This window comes from Hyaena hyaena, unplaced genomic scaffold (assembly GCF_003009895.1).
Source record: "Hyaena hyaena isolate Hyena2069 unplaced genomic scaffold, ASM300989v1 scaffold_202, whole genome shotgun sequence".
Taxonomy (NCBI): Eukaryota; Metazoa; Chordata; class Mammalia; order Carnivora; family Hyaenidae; genus Hyaena; species Hyaena hyaena.
In genome coordinates this window covers 2,130,146-2,151,751 of record NW_024080832.1, presented here as the reverse complement: position 1 = coordinate 2,151,751, position 21,606 = coordinate 2,130,146, and the positions used below count along the sequence as shown (strand labels likewise).

At 44.2% G+C, this 21,606-nt stretch overlaps 1 protein-coding gene across 2 annotated transcripts; it reads right to left on the bottom strand.

The window, feature by feature from the left end:
• Positions 1-9,218: 9,218 nt before the first annotated feature.
• Positions 9,219-20,233, bottom strand: TAP2 (transporter 2, ATP binding cassette subfamily B member). 2 transcript variants are annotated; one of them, XM_039241771.1, is made up of 12 exons: positions 20,073-20,233; positions 19,176-19,676; positions 18,973-19,087; positions 17,313-17,443; positions 16,821-17,026; positions 13,687-13,884; positions 13,079-13,207; positions 11,746-11,934; positions 11,417-11,590; positions 10,763-10,922; positions 10,300-10,436; positions 9,219-9,947 (listed from the first exon to the last, which is right to left on the bottom strand). In XM_039241771.1, exons 2-12 carry the CDS (start codon positions 19,666-19,668, stop codon positions 9,768-9,770), a joined length of 2,112 nt encoding a protein of 703 aa, XP_039097702.1. In that variant the 5' UTR covers positions 19,669-19,676; positions 20,073-20,233; the 3' UTR covers positions 9,219-9,767. The 2 variants fall into 2 exon arrangements, with proteins under 2 accessions (XP_039097702.1, XP_039097703.1); XM_039241772.1 differs by having other exon boundaries at positions 20,159-20,230.
• Between the last annotated feature and the right edge of the window lie 1,373 nt (positions 20,234-21,606).

Below are 21,606 nucleotides of genomic sequence, written 5' to 3'. Positions count from 1 at the left end.
TCGAACCCACGAACCGCGAGATCATGACCTAAGTGAAAGTCGGACGCTTAACCGACTAAGCCACCCAGGCGCCCCAGTAATGTTCTAGTGACTTCTTGCTGTCATTATGCAATGATTGTCTTTGTCTCTACTAACGCCTTTGTCTTAGACTGTATTTTTAGATATTGAAGTCACCATAAGCATTGTCTTCTGTTCGTGTTAGTTTCTTAGTGTTATCTTATTGCATGTCTTGATTTTAGGCTTTTCATACCTTTAGGTTTTCTTTGTGATTAATATGAAGAGCATATAACTGGATTTTGTGATCCCTTTGCCCACGGTTTCACTTTTGGAAGTTTCAGTGACATATGTCCAACTACCGCCCATAAGCCAATGATCCTCCCTCTGACATCAGGTCAGAAGATCAATTGTAGCCTAATGCTAGGTTGCAATGCCTACATCACTCACCTCATTTCATCTCATCACATAGTCATTTTATCATCTCACATCATCACAAGGTGAAGAGGGTGAGTATAGTACAATAAGATATTTTGAAAGAGAGACAATACAAAACTTTTATTACAGCATATTGTTACATTTGTTCTATTTTATTATTAATTACTGTTGCTAATCTCTTACTCTGCCTAATTTATAAATTAAACTTTACCTAGGTATGCACATATAGGAAAAACAAAATATACATAGAGTTCAGTTGCTATCTATGGTTTCAGGCATCTACTGGGGGATATCCCATATCCCCCATAGATAAGGGTGGGAGAATTGTATTATTTATCTAATCTGAAAAACTTTTAATTCCATATTTAAACTGTTTACATTTACTGTGATTATTAAATTATCTGAATTTGTTTTTACTATTATTGTGTTTTCTATTTTGTTATGTTCTTTGCTTCCTATTTTTCTCCTTTCATCATTCATATTAAATTGATTACATTAAAAATGTTAATGTTTATTTATTATTGAGAGACAGAGCATGAGCATGGGAGGGGCAGAGAGTGGGGGAGACACAGAATCTGAAGCAGGCTCTAGGCTCTGAACTGTCATCGCAGAGCCTGACCCGGGGCTTGAACTCACAAACCGCGAGATCATGACCTGAGCCTAAATTAGATGCTTAACCAACTGAGCCACCCAGGCGCCCCTAACTTCATTACATTTTGAAGTACTCTATAATTTCCTCCTACTGGCTTAAGATTTTTAAATACTAGGGGTGCCTATGTGGTTCCACCGTTGAGCATCCGACTTCAGCTTGGGTCATGATCTTGTGATTCTTGAGTCTGAGCCCCACATCGAGCTCACTGCTGCCACCCTGTTAGCTTCAGATCCTCTTTCTCTCTCTCTCTCTCTGCCCCTCCCTTGCTCACACTAATTCTCTCAAAAAATAAATAAAACATTTTTAAATAAAAATAAATAAAAGAGAATTTTAAATTCTAATTTTATTAGTTAAGAGTTATTCCTACATTTTTAACATGACTACCTAAATTGACAACATCCACAGTTAATCTTTACCCTTCTTCCAAACAGAACAAAGGCTTAGGAATGTTTTACTTTATCTGCCTCATTTTCATGTTGTGATTGTTCCATCATTTTCTTAAATTTAATAGTCATATCTGTCAGTGATTTTTAAAGCCATAGTCATTTTCATACCTTATTCTGATCTCCCAATACCGATATTTTATTTTTTAAATGTATTTATTTAGAGAGAGAGCAACCATGAGTGGGTGAGTGGAAGAAAGAGAGGGTGAGAGAGAATCCCAAGAAGATTCCACACTGTCAGCACAGAGCCCAACATGGGACTCAGTCCCAAGAATTGTGAGATCATGACCTGAGCCAAGTTTGACTGTCAGACACTTAACCAACTGAGCCACCCAGGCTTCCCTAATTTACCAACATTTTAGACAGATGTTTTGCTGCTGGTGTTGTGTGTGTGTGTGTGTGTGTGTGTGTGTGTTTCTCGTCTTTGCTTCTTGTGTTCCAATTCTTGCTGAATTTAGAATCCTTCTTACGTAAGTGGTAATAAAAGAAAAACAATGACAACTACCATACGACATTACTTTCTATTTATTACATTTATTTATTTATTACATTAATGAAATCTAAAAAACTAAGAACACTTGGGGCACCTGGGTGGATCAGTTGGTTAAATGCCAGACTCTTGGTTTCAGCTCAGATCATGACCTCACGGTTTCATGAGTTTGAGCCCCACATCAGGCTCTATGCTGATGGTGTGGAGCCTGCTTGGAACTCCCCCCTCCTGCCCCCACTCAGGCTGTCTTTCTCTCTCTCAAAATAAATAAATAAAATTTAAAATTAAAAAGAATAACAACACTTTGTGTTGGTGAGAATGTGGGGAAACAGATGAACTCATATATTGCTGATGGGACTGTGCATGAATACAACCTCTATTAAGACAATTTTGCAAGACATATCAATAGTAGTGATGTATCTACATTTGGACTCAGCAACTCCCCCTTTAGAATTTATCCTACTGATATTCTTGCACATGTGTATTACAACGCATTACTTATAAAACCAAAGACTTCCAATAGTCTAACTACCCATGAATAGGAGAAGACAGGCTAAATAAAATATGGTACTTCCATAAAATAGAATACTATATAGCCATATGTTTCTAAATATAAAAAATAATGTTCAGAACAGTGGATCTAAAGACTTGCTCTTTGTAAAAATAGGGAATAAGAACATATACACATATTTGCTTAAATTTTCATGATTTCCCTGAAAGGACAAACATAAAGTTTGGAACATGGATTGTGTATGCAAGGGGTCTTGGCAAACCGTGGGAAGGATGGGAGTGAGAGTTTCCTCTGTATACTTTTTTGTGGCTTTTGAACTTTAAATCACATTAATATAAAGGCCTATTCAAATTAATTGTATCTTTAGAAAAGGAAGTAGTAAGAAAGTAAGCAGATAGTGGGAGTGTAGGCAACTCTTTTGAGGAGTTTTGTAGTAAAGCTGGGCAGAGGCCACTTTTTCCAAACTTTTGTAATGCAGGGGAGTTAGTAAATATGGCTAAACCTCCATTTTCTCATTCTTAGAACTGATATAGTATTATCTGCCACATAGGATTATCTTGAAGATAAAGTAAGAAGATATATGTCAGGCACTTAGCATAGCACTTGAATGATTACTGGCATTAAAATTATTACAATTTACAAGTCCATAAAGCTATAGGTTCAAAACCCAGAATTTCCTAGGACCACCAGATGGGCATCAGACTCAATATAATGGGGTGCTTTTGGACTCACACAGCACCCAAAATTGGGAAGATCTTTGTTTTCCCTACTCCTTAGTCCTTTCCCCAAAATGCTGACAACTCCACTCTTCCTCCTCTTGAATCACAACTGCCCTGGTAGACTGCAAGTGGGTTACCCAATTGGACTGGGGCATAAAGGACTTGAAATTCAATGCAATTTCCACACTGGGCAAAGAATATGGGGTAGGAGGTTTTTTGGGGTTTCCAAAAAAATCTATGAGAGTTTCCTAAGGTCTCCCCTCTTCCTTTGGAAAGAGTAAAATATGACTGAATGGGAAAGATGCTGAAGATAAGTGACAAGAAAGGGAAGTTAAGGGGCCAGAAGATGAAATGGTATTGGCAGGTAGGTGAAGTGAATGAAGAGAATTAGAACTCGGGTGATCCCTATCAAAATAACACCAGCATTCTTCACAGAGCTAGAACAAATAATCCTAAAATTTGTATGGAACCAGAAAAGACCCCAAATAGCCAAAGCAATCTTGAAAAAGAAAACCAAAGCTGGAGTCATCACCATCCCAGACTTCAAGATGTATTACAAAACTGTAATCATCAACACAATATGGTACTGGCACAAAAACAGACACTCAGATCAATGGAACAGAATAGAGAACCCAGAAATGAACCCACAAACGTATGACCAACTAATCTTTGACAAAGCAGGAAAGAATATCTGATGGAAAAAAGACAGCCTCTTCAGCAAATGGTGTCGGGGAAACTGGAAAGTAATATATAGAAAAATGAACCTGGACCACTTTCTTACACCATACACAAAAATAAACTCAAAATGGATGAAAGACCTAAACGTAAGATGGGAAGCCATCAACCTAGAGGAGAAAGCAGGCAAAAACTTCTTTGACCTTGGCCAGAAACTTCTTACTCAACACATCTCCAGAACCAAGGAAAACAAAAGCAAAAATGAACTGCTGGACCTCATCAAAGAAAAATCTTCTGCACAGCAAACAATCAGCAAAACTAAAACGCAGCCAGTGGAATGGGAGAAGATATTTGCAAATGACATATCAGATAAAGGGTTAATATCCAAAATCTATAAATAATTTATCAAACTCAACATCCAAAAAACAAACAATCCAGTGGATAAATGGGCAAAAGACATGAATAGACACTTCTCCAAAGAAGACATCCAGATGGCTTAACAACACATGAAAAATGTTCAACATCACTCATCATCAAGCAAATACAAATAAAAACCGTAATGAGATTCCACCTCACACCTGTCAGAATGGCTAACATTAACAACTCAGGCAACAAAAGGTTTTGGCAAGGATGGGGAGAAAGAGCATCTCTTTTGCACTGTTTTTGAGAATGCAAACTGGTGCAACCACTCTGGAAAACAGTATGGAGGTTCCTCACAAAATTAAAAATAGAACTACCCTATGGCCCAGAAATTGCACTACTAGGTACTTATCCAAGGGATACAGGTATGCTGTTTCAAAGGGGCACACACACCCCAATGTTTATAGCAGCACTATCAACAATAGCCAAAGTATGGAAAGAGCCAAATGTCCATGGATGGACGAATGGATAAAGAAGATGTGGGGGATGTGGTATATATATTCACTGGAGTGTTACTCAGCAATCAAAAAGAATGAAACCTTGCCATTTGTAACTACATGGATGGAACTGGAGGGTATTCTGCTAAGTGAAATTAGTCAGTCAGAGAAAGACATCCTCAATGGGGAAAAACTGAGAGCTTTGCTCCTGAAATCAGGAATACGACAGGGATGTCCACTCTCACCACTGTTGTTTAACATAGTGCTGGAAGTCCTAGCATCAGCAATCAGACCACAAAAGGAAATCAAAGGTATCAGAATTGGTAAAGAAGTCAAACTTTCACTTTTCGCAGACGACATGATATTCTACATGGAAAACCTGACAGACCCCAACAGAAGCCTACTAGAACTGATTCATGAATTCAGCAAAGTCGCAAGGTACAAAATCAACGTACAGAAATCTGTTCCATTTTTATACACCAATAATGAATTAACAGAAAGAGATATCAGGAAACTGATCCCATTCACAATTGCACAAAAAACCATAAAGTACCTAGCAATAAACCGAACCAAAGATAGAGGAGATCTGTATGATGAAAACTATAGAAAACTTATGAAGGAAATTGAAGATGTCACAAAGAAATGGAAAAACAATCCATGCTCATAAATCGGAAGGATAAATATTGTTAAAATGTCATAACTACCCAAAGCAATCTACACATTCAATGCAATCCCAATCAAAATTGTATCAGCATTCTTCTCAAAGCTAGAACAAACTATCCTAAAATTTGTATGGAACCACAAGGGACCTCGAGTAGCCAAAGTAATATTGAAGAAGAAACCAAAACGGGAGGCATCACAATCCAAGACTTTAGCCTCTACTACAAAGCTATAATCATCAAGACAGTATGGTATTAGCACAAAAACAGACACATAGACCAATGGAATAGAATAGAGAACCCAGAATTGGACCCACAAATGTATGGCCAATTAATCTTTGACAAAGCTGGCAAGAGTATCCAATGGAAAAAAAGACAGCCTCTCTAACAGATGGTGCTGGGAGAAATGGACAGCAACATGCAGAAGAATGAAACTAGATCACTTTCTTACACCATACACAAAAATAAACTCAAAATGGATGAAGGACCTGAATGTGAGACAGGAAACCATCAAAACCCTAGAGAAGAAAGCAGGAAACAACCTCCTCGACTTCCACCGCAGCAACTTCTTACTTGACACATCCCCCAAAGCAAGGGAATCAAGAGCAAAAATGAACTATTGGGACCTCATCAAGATGAAAAGCTTCTGCACGGCAAAGGAAACAATCAATAAAACTAATAGGGAACAGATGGAATGGGAAAAGATAGTTGCAAATGACATATCGGATAAAGGGCTAGTATCCAAAATCTATAAAGAACTCACCAAACTCCACACCCAAAATCAAACATTCCAGTGAAGAGATGGGCAGAAGGCATGAACAGACGCTTCTCCAAAGAGGACATCCAGATGGCCAATAGACACATGAAACGATGCTCAACATCACTCATCATCAGGGAAATACAAATCAAAACCACACTGAGATACCACCTCATGCCAGTCAGAGTGGCTAAAATCAACAAATCAGAGACTGTAGACGCTGGCGAGGATGTGGGAAAATGGGCACCCTCCTACACTGTTGGTGGGAATGTAAACTGGTGCAACTCCTCTGGAAAACATGTGGAGATTCCTCAAAAAACTAACAATAGAACTCCCCTATGACCCAGCAGTAGCACTGCTAGGAATTTACCCAAGGGATACGGGAGTGTTGATGCATAGGGGCCCATGAACCCCAACGTTCATAGCAGCACTTTCAACAATAGCCAAATCATGGAAACAGCCTAAATGTCCATCAACTGACGAATGGATCAAGAAGATGTGGTTTATCTATACAACGGAATACTACATGGCAATGAGAAAGAATGAAATCTGGCCATTTGTAGCAACGTGGATGGAACTCTGAGGGTGTTATGCTAAGTGAAATAAGTCAGGCAGAGAAGGACAGATACCATATGTTTTCACTGAAATGTGGAACAGGAGAAACTTAACAGAGGACCATGGGGGTGAGGAAGGGGAAAAAATAGTTAAGTAGAGGGAGGGAGGGAAACCATAAGAGATTCTTAAATACTGAAAACTGAGGGTTGATGGGGGTGGGGGAGAGGGCAAAATAGGTTATGGACATGGAGGAGGGCACTTGTTGGGATGAGCACTGGGTGGTATATGGAAACCAACATGACAATAAACTATAAAAAAAAGATACAAAACAGATGAACATAAGAGAAGGGAAGCAAAAATAATATGAAAACAGGGAGGGACACAAAACATAAGAGACTCTTAAATATGGAGAACAAACAGAGTTGCTTGAAGGGTTGTGGGAGGGGGATAGACTATATGGGTAAGGGGCATTAAGGAATCTATTCCTGAAATCATTGTTGCACTATATGCTAACTAACTTGGATGTAAATAAAATAATTAATTAGTTAATTAAAAAAAAGATAATTAGAACTCAGGAACAGACCAGAATTAATAATATCTGTGGTTACCAGGCAGACCACACTTGCAGGCATTTGCCTAAGTTCCACACTTTGACCGCCAGGGACATTTTCAGAATGTGTCCCTGACATCAGGCCTACCTGGGAGTTTCCTTAAGATAACCATCTTTCTAGATATCCTAAGATCCTAAGGTCTGATACATCTTTCCGAACTGCCCATCTGGATGCCTGAGTTTTCTTCCCAGCTCAATCACTGAGTAGCTGTGTGATTTCAGGCTGGTTTCCCTTTCTGTAAAATAAAATTTGGCTGCTAGTTATTTTTAAGATCCTTTCAGGCTTAAAGTATTAGGAGTCTATGGGTATTGTTATAGTGAAGATTTAAAGAATTTTAACAGACCATGTTCTTCCATGAAGGCAGCAGTTTCCATAAGGTTGGGAGATACAGGAATTATTATTCCCATTGTATAAATAGAGGAAGAAAGGAATCAGGCCAGATTCGTCTCCCTCCAAACGGGTATTTCATGTTCAATGATATTCGAGACACAAACAAATGAAGCAGAATGACACAAAGGTTTATCTGCATAAGAAACTACTTACTTTCACCCCACCCTGTTCCCAACAGTTGCCAGGCAAAAAAAAAAAAAAAAAAAAAAATCCAGAACAGTAGACTTCCTTGAGCTGGAAAGTACCTGCTGTTTCTGGAAATGTGAAAGTTTCTCTTTCCTAGAATAGGAACCTTCAAAGGTAAGCCCTTCCCAAAAGGCATTAGTGTACACGGCTTTGAAATTTCAGTGGTTGGCATGTGTAGGGAGAACTGAGATTTACTCATTTGTGCAACAGACATTTGCTCATTGTCTACTATGTGCCAGGTAGTCAATAGGAAGCTTAATAAGAAATACGGCCTTCCACCCAGAAGTTCACAGTCTAGTGGAAGAATAAAGGGGTCAGAGGATAGAGTTTAATAAAGGCTGTGAAAGAGGTAAGTTCTGCACCAACAAAAGCGCTTTCTCCAGACTAAGGAGATGAGGAAAGTCTTCCTGAAAGACCTGACCCCTGAGTTAAATCTGGAGGAACTTGGGGGAAATTGGGAGGGTGGTTCAGGGAATGGCAAGAACACACCATATGCAAAGGCACAAAGACATTAGGAGGGCAGGAAGTTAGCTGTGGCTGGAGCTTAATGCAATAGGAAATGGGGCTATAAATGGGCTGGACAACCTTGCATGCTCTGAGAAAGATCTGAGGAGAAAGGAATGAAGATCACTTGAATAACTTTACAGAAGTGACATCACCCTATATGTCTGCTAGGGAAACAGTGACTTCATGAAGAATGGCTGAAGGAGATGAACCAATGGTGGGGAAACTTCTTTGGTGATGAAATCATCTAAGACTAAATGAAAATTGTTTGTTTGTTTGTTCTTATTTAATTATTTATTTTGAGAGAGGACAGAGAAAGCTCGAGCAGGAGAGGGACAGAGAGAAAGGAAGAATTCCAAGCAGGCTCCGCACTGTCAGCACAGAGGCTGATGCGGTGCTCAAACCTACGAAACCATAAGATCATGACCTGGGCTGAGATCCACAGTTGGATGTTCAGATGACTGAGCCATCCAGATGCCCGTAAGACTAAGTGCAAGTTATAATAACAAGGGGACTAGAGAGAGATAGTGGATTCAGAGCTATTTACCTGATCTGATTATGAATTCAAGATTATGAACACAGGATATAATTTGTTCATTGAGATTGTGGACTCAGGGATCAGACCTGGATTCAACTCAACTCCACCACTGTATAACCTTAGAAAAGTTATTTAATCTCTTTGAGACTCAGTTTCTTCATCTGTAAGATGGGGATAATAATAACCAACCTCATAGGGTTGAGAGGAAAAGGACTAAATATGATAATACCCGAAAAACATTGAGCATACTTCCTATTTATATTAAAACTCTAATAAATGGTAGATATTATCAATGTCTCATTAACACTGTTAATTAGGGAAGTGTGCTCTACCGCCACCCCATACCGTACAGACATCAGTGAGAATGGAGAAAGATACAGAGAGGTAACCTGGTGAATATTTATCTCATTGGCAAATATTAGCTAATATTTATCTCAAAGAACAGATAAGACACTGATAGGATAGCTGGCAAAACAGTCACCTTGGTTACCTCTGGAAAGTGAAACAAGGGTTAGTTTTGCGAATATGTGCCATTTACATAGTAAGGAAACAATTTTTAAATAGATGTATTATGTCACAATACACTACTCAGCACTAGAGAAATGAGACGCTTGGTCACAGATAAGCCCCCCAACTCCCAGTCACAATAAGAGCACACGTGGCCCAAACTTCCAGCATGCCACCAGCCCTCGGAAGGACTACCCAGGGACAGAGCCCAGGAAAACTGAAAGCACGAACTGCTCTGAGTCATGGAGGTGGCCATGAGAAGAGCCTGGCGTCCTGGGGCCTCAGTCCTCTGGTTGCATTTGCAGCAGGTGGAAATAGAGGTCCTGCCCCTCGGCAAGCTGAGTGTTCTTCAGCAGCTCTCCCTGCCTGAGCACCAGGATCTGGTCTGCACTCTGCACGGTCTGCAGCCTGTGCGTGATCACCAGCACCGTTCGGTCCCCGTGGGATCTCCAGTCCTGCAGCTAAGGGGGAGGGTCACAACATCTCAGAAAGGTAAGAATAGAATGGGCACCACATCCCAATTGGGCACCATCTGTTGTGGCATAGGGTGAAAAAGGCACGGAAGACCAGAAAGTTGGAACAAGTGCAAAGTCAAGTCTGCACTGCCCTTCCCTCTCAGCTGTCCTACTGCAGGGGGTGGATAGAAAAGGGAACTGTGGAGAAAGACGGCGTGTTCCCACACACGGTATTCTCCATTCCATTCCCCGCGCCCCGAAAAGGCACAGAGACTCATCCGCCCAATTCTGCGTAGGCTGGTCCTTCAAACATGCCCCCTCAGGTCCCGCTGTCCCGCCCTCCCACACCAGTACTTACGGCCTGCTCACACTGGACGTCCAGGGCGCTGGTGGCTTCATCCAGGATGAGGACTCGAGGGTCCCGCACAAGTGCCCGAGCGATAGCCAGACATTGTTTCTGTCCCACAGCCAACTGGTTCCCTTTCTCCCCTACATCTGAAGAAACAGAGAAATCCCTCTCTTCAGATACCAATGGCCATGACAACATCCTCCCTAGGAGCCGGAGCAAGTGTACAACTGGGGTTTCCCCTAGGATGAATCAAGGGGTAGGAGAGCTGGTGTGAGGACTTGCAGGGGCTGCCCTCACAGAAAACTACTTCCACTGGCTGTTGGGAACAAAGACTCCCGGACAGGATGGGCAACTAAAGAACTCCTGGTGTTGGGGAAGGAGAAGTCAGAGCCAAACAACACCAGACACGGAGCTGCGGGGACACAACCCACACCTCCAAGAATAAGCTCGTTTTTCTTCAGACTGAAGGTACCTGAATCCAGTCCATGCTCCATCTCCTGTATGAACCCCTCTGCACTGGCACTGCGGGCAGCAGCCACCACCTTCTCATCATCACAGCTCTTCAGCCCGTAAACAATGTTGTCCCTCACAGAACCCGAGAAGAGCACAGGCTCTTGCCCAACAGAAGCCACCTGTGCAGAGGCAATGCGAGCACAGGGTTGTGTGTAAACCCCATGGCAGGGATCCTCCTTACCTCCTTGTCTATCTCCCTTTGGATGGACTCTTAGTGAGGCACCTGGATGGCTCAGTTGGTTAAGAGTCTGACTCTTGATTTCGGCTCAGATCATGATCTCACAGTTCAGGAGATCGAGCCCCGAGTTGGGTTCCACTGACAACATGGAGCCTGCTTGGGATTCTCTCTCTCTCCCTCTCTCTCTCTGCTCTGCCCCCATTCACTCTCTCTCTCTCCCTCTCTCTTTCTCTCTCTCTCTCCCTCTCTCTTTCTCTCTCTCTCTCTCTCCCTCTCTCTTTCTCTCTCTCTCTCTCCAAATAAATAAATAAACTTTTAAAGAATATTCAAAAATAAGAATGGGCTCCTTGTGTTTCTTCCATGGATCTCTCATGCTCTCTGCACATGGTCCTTCCCTCCTATCTCCTCCTAACCCATTTCTCCCTCCACACCCACCTGCTGGTGCAGGTAGCAGTGTTCATACTCGGAGATGGGCCTCCCATCCAGCAGCACCTGCCCGTTAGTGGGCTGATACAGATTCTGCAGCAGGGCAGCCACTGTGCTCTTTCCAGACCCATTGGGCCCCACCAGTGCAGTCATCTGACCAGGACGTAAGGTGAATGTCAGCCCCTACAAAAGCCAAGAAACAATTAGGTTTGCCTCTGGACCCTCCCCTTCTCTTTCTTTCAGAGGTACGATCAACTTCTCAGAGGCAACTAGTCTACAGGCCCTGCTCCCTGGGCACGAGGGGTCCAAGTTCCCTCCCTCTGGCCCCTTTCAGACACCTTGAGCACAGGCTGGTCAGGGCAGTTGGGATATGCAAAGGAGACATCTTGGAATTCCACAAGCCCCTGCAGAGTTGATGGGGCCAGTGTCCCCGAAGGAGGCATATTTGGCTCTCGGTCCAAATATTGGAAAACCTTCTCAGCAGCCCCTATGTTGCAGAGCATATCTCCACATATGTATACCAGGGCCTGGAAAACAGAAATGGAGGGGTCAGCTAACCAAATGTAGCTTCACCAGAAACCAACTCCCCAGCTCCTCACATACTCCCCTGAGACACCCCACCCAGGCCAAGCCTCTCATTCCCTCATCCAAAGAGGATTCTCTACCTTCAAATGTATAATTCAGATGGAATTTAAAGGCAATCCAATACCCCAGTTGTGCCAATTTGTAATAGAAAGGAAGGAGAGGTCATATCCCTCTCATATGGCACTATTTCTATCCCCAGAATCTTCCAATTGCTGTTCTGTACACTTGTACACACTTCTGTCTTGCCTAACTAGATAGAGAGCTCCTTAAAAGAAGGCAGGGGTGCCCACCTCATCTTTACAGCCACCAGGGTACCTAGCCCAATTCTCCATACATATAAGATGTTTCACAAATATCTAGAGAAACTATACAATAAAGACCAAGACCAAGTAACTAATTATTTTTTGAAAACTAGTAAACATTAGGAAAGAACTAAATGCTATTTTGCCTTTCCTACTCAACCTGTGCCACTGGGTAACCAAAGAGTAGATGACGGGAGGTCTCCCTGCATATAGATGGATTCTGGCTAGTAAGTGGAAGAATGGTAACATGTCACCGTTTTGCAAACCCTAATAATTTAATGGGTCTAGGCACTGAGCATTCATGGCCGACATCCCACACATATGCACAAGTGAGAAATAAATGAGTACATACACATATGTCACCTGTATGAAACCACTGTATTTCATGAATTTGAGGAATTACTGTGACTTTGTGTGTGTGTGTGTGATGAGGGCTTTGTGTTTAGATTTTGTAAATATAGAGATATTTAGAGATACATACTGAAGCATTTACAGATAAAACTATATCTTCGATTTGCCTCAAAATAATATTGGTGGGGGTACAGAGGGGACAGCCTGGCCAGGAGTTGAGAATTTTAAAGCAGGTGAGGGTGCATGCATGTTAATCATAGCTTATCTTTTTTTTTTTTTTTTTTGCATATGTTTGAAATTCTCCATAACACAATGAGTTGGGGGTTTGTTTTGTTTTGTTTTGTATTTTTAAGGGGAGTAAATAAAGCTGAAGGCCCAGAGGCCAGAGAGAAAAACAGGGGGACAAACTTGTATGCACAGGTTCCTGACTCACATGCACTTGACCAGCTGCCACCTTCTGGTAGAGCAGAAAGGAGACCAGCGCACCCTGGGTGAGGTCCCCAGCCAGAATCTGCTGCAGTCCGCGGTACAGCAGCAGCGCCTCCATTCCCAAACACAGCATCTAGACGGTGAAAAGAAAGGCACTGAGAGGGGCGTCTCAGTGACTCAGTCTGTTAAGTGCCAGATTGTTAATTTTGGCTCAGGTCATGATTTCATGGTTTGTGGGTTCAAGCTACGAATTGGCCCCACGCTGATAGTGCAGAGCCTGCTGCTTGGAATTTTCTCTCTCTGCCCCTTTCCTGCTCCCTGCTCATGCTCTCTTTCTTTTTCTCTCTCTAAATAATTTTTTTAAAAAAACTTTAAAAAAGAGAGAGAGAAAGCCAATGAGAAAGAGTCCACATTCTTTGCCCTCCCCATTCCTACCACATTGAACAGCACAGACCCCAGGATGAGTTGGAAGTTTCCCATTGCTTTCCCTGCCCCTCCCTAAGTCCTACCCTGCACCCCCACCTCTTCTCACTCCCTTAGGCCCCAACCCCCTCCTCCCACTCGCCACCCCCCACCCCTCCCCCTCCATCCTCTGCCCTGCAGTCTTCTCACCCTCTGGAAGAGCCCAAAAAGGATATGTTCCAGGTCTCGCCGCCACCACAGCTGCCGGCATTGCTCTAGGGCCTCCTTATAGAGACAGGTCTCCTGCTCCTCGGCCCCAAAACTGCGCACCGTCTGCAGCCCTCCAACTGCCTCTCGCACCACCTGCCCTGCTTTTGCCACCGCGCTCTGGATCTGCTGGAGCACTGCCTGGAAAAGCGGGGCAGGGGACATAAGAGGCTGACTTAAGAGAAGACAGGAGACCCCTAGGTCTCATTCCTGCCCTTGGGATGCTCTGCTGATCCACCTAAAAATATGAAACTGTCCTCTTTCCCTCTTCCTCCATTTCTTTCCAGAAGGACTAATGAGAGTAGAGAGGGAGGGAACAAAATATTACCAAGCTCTCAGTGCTAGGTAGTATGGGAGATACAGGCTATTTTTGCCCCTTCATTTAAGGTAATCCACACCACTCTCAGTGTCTGAATGAAAAATGGGGTAGCTTTCCTAAGGGGCCATGGCTAGTTAACAAAAGGTGGGGATGTAACTCAAAATGGATCAAAAACCTAAACCAGAGCTAAAACCATAAAACTCTTAGAAGAAAACATACAGACAAATCTTCAGGACACTAGATTTGGTGGTAATTGCTTGGATATGACACCTAAAGCACAAGCAACAAAAGAAAAAACAGATAACTTGATCTTCAGCAAAATTAAAAACTTTTGTGTATCAGAGGACTCCATCAACAGAGAGAGAAAAGGAAACCCACAGAATGGGACAAAACATTTTCAAATCATGTATCCGATAAGGGGCTAATCTCCAGAATATTGAAAGAACTCCTACAACTCAACAAGTAAAACACAACCCAATTTTTAAAATGAGCAAAGGACTTAAATAGACATTTCTCCACAAAATATATAAAAATGGCCAATAAGCACATGAAAAGATGCTCAACACCACCAGTCATTAGGGAAATGCAAATCAAAACCATGGTGAGATATCACTTCATAACCATTAGGATGGCCCTTATTTTTATTATTATTTTTTTTAATTTAATGTTTTTTATTTTTGAGAGAGAGAGAGAGAGAATGAGTGGGGAAGGGGTAGAGAAACAGAGAGACACAGGATCTGAAGCAGGCTCCAGGCTCTGAGCTGTCAGCGCAGAGCCCACCGTGGGGCTCGAACTCACAAACCATGAGATCATGACCTGAGCCGTAGTAGGCGGCAACCCACTGAGCCACCCAGGTTCCCCAGCCCTTATTTTTTAAAAGGTGCTACGCATTGCATATACAACAGAATTTTATTCAGTCATAAAAAAGAAGAAAATCCTGAAATTTGTGACAACATGGATGGAACTTGAGGGCATTATGCTAAGTAAAATGAGCTTACACAGAGAAAGACAAATACTATATGATGTCATTTATATGTGGAATCTAAAGAAAAAATTTTTTCTCAGAAAAAGAGATCATCAGATCTGCAGTTACCAGAGACCAGAGGCAGGGGCGGGAGATTGATTAGAGGAAGATGGTCAAAAGGTACAAACTTCCAGTTATATGATAAGTAAGTACTGAGGCATGTAATAAAGAAGAAACAAACAGAAGATAACAAGCGCTGGAGCAGGATGTGGAGAAATAGAAACCTATGGGTATTGCCAGTGGAAATGTAAAATGATGCAGGCACTGTGAAAACCAATATGGCGGCTCTTCAAAATATTAAATGTAGAGGGGCGCCTGGGTGGCTCAGTTAGCTAAGTGTCCAACTTCAGCTCAGGTCATGACCTCACAGTTTGTGGGTTCAAGCCCCGTATCAGGCTTTGTGCTGACAGCTCAGAGCCTGGAGCCTGCTTTGGATTCTGTGTCTTCCTCTCTCTCTGCCCCTTCCCCACTCACGCTCTGTTTTTCTCTGTCTCAATAAGAAATAAACACAAAAATTAAAAAAAAATTAAATGTAGAGTTACCATATGACCCAGTGATTCTACTGCTGGGTATATACCCCCCCAAAAAAAAAAAAAAAAAAAACCCCGAATGCAGAGCTCAAACAGATATCTGCACACCCACGTTCACAGCAGCATTGTTCCCTACAGCCAAAAGGCGGAAGCTACCCAAGTGTCCAGCAATAGATAAATAAAATGTGGTATTTTTAGTCTTAAAAAGGAAGAAGATTCTGACACATTCTACAACATGAATGAACCTGGAGGACATTACACTAAATGAAATAAGCCAATCACAAAAAGACAACTACTATGCGATCCCTCTTGTATGAGATATCTAGAGTAATCAAATTCATAGAGACAGAAAGTAGAACGGTCATTGCCAGGGGCTGGGAGGAGAGGAAACGGGGAGTTATTATTTACTAGGTACCGAGTTTCAGCTTGGGAAGATGAAGAAAGTTCTGGAGATGGAGGGTGGTGACGGTTGCATAGCAATGTGGAATGCACTTAATGCCGCTGAAATGGGATAATTTAAAATATTAAAAATGGTAACTTTTATGTTATGTATACTTTACCACAATTTTTCTAAAAGGAGAGAAAGTGGAGCTGATATTCAGACTCAGGACTTCCTGACTGCGTGTCTCTACTTTCTTCACCCTCCATCCAAATTCCCTTTCCTAGTTATAAAGGGGAAAACTCTATCTAAAACCCTCCAAGACCGCATTTTTAATCTTTTGTGGGGAAGGTATGGATAGATTCCTTTGAGAATCTGATAAAAAGTTATCCTTTCTCAGGGCGCCTGAGTGCTCAGTCGGTTGAGTGTCTAACTTCGGCTCAGGTCATGGTCTCATGGTTCATGAGTTGAGCCCCGCATCAGGCTCTCTGCTGTCAGTATGGAGCCTGCTTCTAATCCTCTGTCCCCCTCTGTCTGCTCTCTCAGTGTGCTCTCTATTTATTTAAAAATAAATAAAATACTTTTAATTTAAAAAAGAAGTTTATCCTCTCCCCAGAAAAATGCTCCCTCTCCTCCCTGTCTCCTTCTCTCTCTGTCTCACACACACACACACACACACACACACACACACACACACACTTATATAAGTCCCAGGGTCAGGGCCCTTCTGAAGCCTGTCAGAACTGCTGCTCTTGGGGCTGAGAAGAGAAGATCTTTGGGAGAGCTTTCTTCTCCCCCTGAAGATTCCCTAACAGCCACACATACCTGATGGCAGACATTGTACACCTTTTCACCAGCTATTACCAGAGGCAACTCGAGTAGAGAGAGGAGGGTGAGTCGAGGGGACAGGCTGAGCATGAAGCTATACAGCCCCACCACGTTGACCAGGCTTCGCAAGAACACATTGGCATTTAAAGCAAGCCAGTTGCTCATCATTTTGGTATCCAAGCTCAATCTTGAGTTCAGTTCCCCTGGGGAGGACAGAGCCAATGAGGAAATGGTATGTAATGGTAGAGCCCCAGAGACACCCCCCAATCCTCCCCATTGACACAGCCCCCTCGCCCAAACACCCCCCTCAGTTGCAGAGAGACCAGTAGAAGCCAGCCCACTACTCAGTCCCAAAGAGAGCACAGCAGCTCCTTGTGTGGGCCCACAGGTGGAGGTGGGAGGAAAGGGTGTTTGGGGGGAAGGGGGGCAGTGGTAACTGAGGGGCAAAAAATGTCCAGGGGAATACCACGCCTGGACACCAGGCCCCACCTGTCTTAGTCTCCTGGAAGAAACTGAGGTCCTGGCGCAGCAGGGAGGAGAAAAGCTGCTCCCTGACCCGCACGTTGATACTGGACTGAGTGAAGGTGAAGAAGCCTCCTCGGGAGCCTGCACACAGTGAACTGTGGGGTAGGGAGGAGAAGGGGGATGAATGGGAAACGGATGCAGGGAAGGAGGGAACGAGTGAGGGAAGCAGAAGAGAGAAGATGGAATGACAAGAAACACAGGTTGGAGAAAGTGTACCACAAAAGGCAGAAGATAAACAGAAAGGGAGACAAGGGGAAGGGCAGGAATAAACAGAGGAACAAAAAACAGGGCACAGTGAGCTAGACATGGAAACAAAATCATAACACATACAAATGCATGAGTATTTATGGGGTTCAATCCATGCAAGACACAAGGGGAAACTATAACAGCAATGAAGAGATGTTGTCAAGAGAAATAGCCTATGACTTGCTTCTGACCTGGCCTCCTTCGGTGCTGTCCCTCCAGCCTTCCCCTCTGTCTTGGTCTCTTTCCTCCCCACTCTGAAGTCTTTCTTCCTCGTCCCACATACTTTACTGTGGGAACCACAGCAATGAACTCCCTTGCCCTCCCATTCTCTGGAGCCCCGGAGTCATGCTGTCCCCTCACCTCTCCTGTCCCTGGTGTTTAAAATTTCTCTTAGGCCAACCATTTTTACAACAAAACTTAAAGGAAAAATGTGAAAGCATAGAAGCAAGTACCTCACAAAATATGGCATCTAATACAAACCTAGTTACCCTGTTTAGAAGGCTACTGGGGTAGTCGGATATAAAATGAGGAAGGTCTGAATTCTGGCGATCACAGTGAGAATGGATAGGAAAAAGCCACAGGAAAAACACTGTGAAAGCAGAGAGTGATTGGGCTAGTGTCTGAACATTAGAAAGGCATCAACGATACTGTTGCTTGGAGCCTAGGAAATTGATCATTTCATAAATGGGAATAAGAAGAGGGAGCCACTTTCAAGAAGACCAGGAGGGAGTATGATACATTTTGAGCTCTGGGTATGTGGAGTGTGAGATGAGAGGGGGTTACCCAATGGAAACGACAGGGAGGCAACCAGATTATAAGACTGGGGCTGGGTGTAGAAATATGGATCTGGGAGTCACCTGTACAGATGAGCTGAGCTAGCCCAAGAGGAAAACATGTTCTTAAAATCAAAGAACTGAGTCATAAGGAGAGACTATATTTGAGGGTCCAGCAAAGGAGAAAAGTTCTCTAGAGGAGGTAGAGTGAATTGGGAAGTAGAAAGGGAGTTTATAAAAGCTAACCACAGAAAGAGATCAATAATAAGACATTACTCTAATACCAAATGCTACAAAGAAACAAAGAATAGAGGACTGATTTAAAAAAGAAAAGAAAGCAGTGGCTTGATCAATAAGTACTTTTGAGTCACAGTCACTGGTTTCAGCAAAGAGTAGTGAGTATGAAATGGAAGTATAATGTTGGGTAAATATAATGTTGGGTTGAGTAAATGGGTGTGTGAAACAGAATGGTGAATAAACACGTGCATGTTTTAGTTTAACTATTTTATGCTTTGTGAACAAAAGGATCTGAAAACAGAGTTGGGAAATGGAGGGTCCCTGTAAAGGCGTGGGACTACCAGATGGACCAGTCAAACATCACCTACCTCGCAATGGATATGAGGCACATGGAAAAGATGGCATTGGCAAAGGCATCAGGCTTGAAATCACCTCCCAGAATGTCAATGACACGACCAGTATAGTAAGGGATCCATGTCTCCCCTGAAAGAGGCACAAAGGAGAACAGATAAATGTGCCTGCCCCAAGGGCCTTTGCCCACCCCCCAAATCACGATGCCCTCCTGACTCACCCCACACGGCACCACCAAGGAAGAAGAAGGCCAAGAGGAGGAGAGGCAGGTCTGGCCTGGAGAGCTTCAGCAGCTTCCACATCAAGTCTGTGTGGTTCTCCTGGCCCTGCCCCCTCTCCTGGGCTCCTGGAGCTCTCAGCAGCGCCCACACGGTCCAGCTTAGCCCGGCAGCCCCGTACTCCAACAGCAGCCAGCTCCAGGGGGCGGAAGCCACTCTGACTGGGGGAGCGCTCGAGGCACCTGGGACCAGGGCCCTCAGGGAGAGGAACAGCGGGGTCACCAGGCAGAGCGGGGGGAGCAGTGTTCTCACCAGTCCCAGTAGTCCTCCCACCTGTAGCAGCCACCAGAGCCCTCCGAGTCGCAGGGTCCCCTCCAGCCACAGGCCCGGAAGCCCTCGGGGAAGCAGACTTGCCAGAGTCCCCTGAAGCAGCCGGAGGAGAGCCAAGTCGGCCAACAGCAGGAAGGCCCAGGGTCTCAGGCCAGAGAAGCGCATGGTGCTATCTACGGGCGCAAGATGAAGAATTACAGAGGTGGGGTCCCAATCGTTGCCCCTATCCTCACCACCCCGGCTGGGCCAAACCGTCCACCGGGTTCTCATTTTACCCATCTCTACCCTGAAAGATCCCCTGGGGCCCCGGTGCCCATCACTACCTCCCTCCTACCATACAAGACATTCTGCCGGGCAGAGGGAGCCTCATCCTTAAAAAAAAAAAAAAGTCCCGTGACCCCCTCTCCCGAGCCCCCACCCGCCCGCCGCAGCCGAGTTCCGAAGAGCCTCCCTGCGGTCCCCGCCCGGCTCCCTTGCACTCTCCGGGGTCCAGAAAGCAAGGGGCGCGGAGCGGGTGATGGGCTGGGAGGCGTCCGTTAAAGCTCCAGGCTCCGGGCCCAGGAACTCACCGGAGGCGGCTTCGGGACTGAGGCTCCGGAGCGCTTTCTGCTACGTGCTGAGCCCCGAGCTCTGAAATCCGCTCGCCCAGGCTCACCTTCGTTTCCCCGGTCCTGTCTGCCCGCGACGCCCTGAGAACTGGGGAGTCCCGGCGCCCGCCGCTTTCGCTTTCTCTTCCCGGACCCAGCCCGGTTCCGGGCAGCGCCGCCAGCACCAGCGGGGTGCGCGCGACCCCTGCCGACCGCGGGGCGCCGTGTGGAGCCGAGCGAGGACTCGCCGGGCCTGGCAGTGAGCCGCCTGCCCTTAGCAACAGTTACTCTGGAACAGAAAACTGCTGCAAGTGTTTTAAATCGTCATTAAGTAAAATAAAGCTATTTCAAGAATTGAGATGCTTTGTAACTGGAGAACCACTAGATTTTCTCGCCTCAAGCTCTTACTCCCTCAGGCTCTGGTCCTATTTTGAGATCTGCCTCTTCCTCCATCCAAGCTCCAGTTTTATGGTCTGGGATCAAAACAGAGCCAGATTCTGAGCGAAAAACACTCAGGACCTCTCCTAAAAAGAAGATTCCAGACACTATCACCAAGACCTAAGTGAGTTTTCACTTAACCAGATTTTGAGCTAAAGGGCCGGGATTCTTTATTTTCATCTGTCCCCCTCAACACAGCACCTTGCACAGAGCACTTGTTCACATGCCTCTGCATTTGCGTTTCAAATTATGTTGGGAGCACCTTTGGCATATGAGGAACATGGACTTTTTTCCTGGTCTATTTTAACAGTGATTAAGCATAAACGTTATTTTTTAAATTTTTTTAAATATTTTTATTTATTTCTAGACGAGAGAGAGAGACAGCGTGAGCAGGGGAGGGTCAGAGAGAGAGGGAGTCACAGACTCTGAAACAGGCTCCAGGCTCTGAGCTGGCAGTCAGCACAGAGCCCGACGCGGGGCTCGAACCACGAACCGCGACATCATGACCTAAGCGAAAGTCGGACGCTTAACCGACTAAGCCACCCAGGCGCCCCATCATAAACGTTATTTTAAGAGCCCATCTATGGAAAATGCAAGGTTGTTTATTCCAAATATAACTCTTCAGATTGAAACTACCTCCCAAACTCAAAATATCCCCAAAGGAAGGATCACTTGAGTTCCAAACTACCCCTTTGTTACTGGGGTTTACCAATGAGGCACTTCTAGTTGTTTTTTTTTTTTTTTATGTTTATTTATTTTTGAGAGAAAGAGAGAGACAGAGCATGAAAAGGGGAGGGGCAGAGAGAGAGGGAGACACAAAATCTGAAGCAGGCTCCAGGGTCCGAGCTGTCAGCACAGAGCTGGATGCAGGGCTCAAACCCATGAACTGCAAGATCATGACCTGAGCTAAAGTTGGAGGCTCAATCGACTGAGTCACCCAGGCGTCCTCAGGCACTTTTATTTAAGGAGGGATCAGGGATTTGAAGTAGGGGATTACTGAAATCATTCCAACCTTGCCATTATGGGATTTTAAGGATCTCTCCCTAATGAACAAAAGCTCCCTGATCAGCTACTTCCT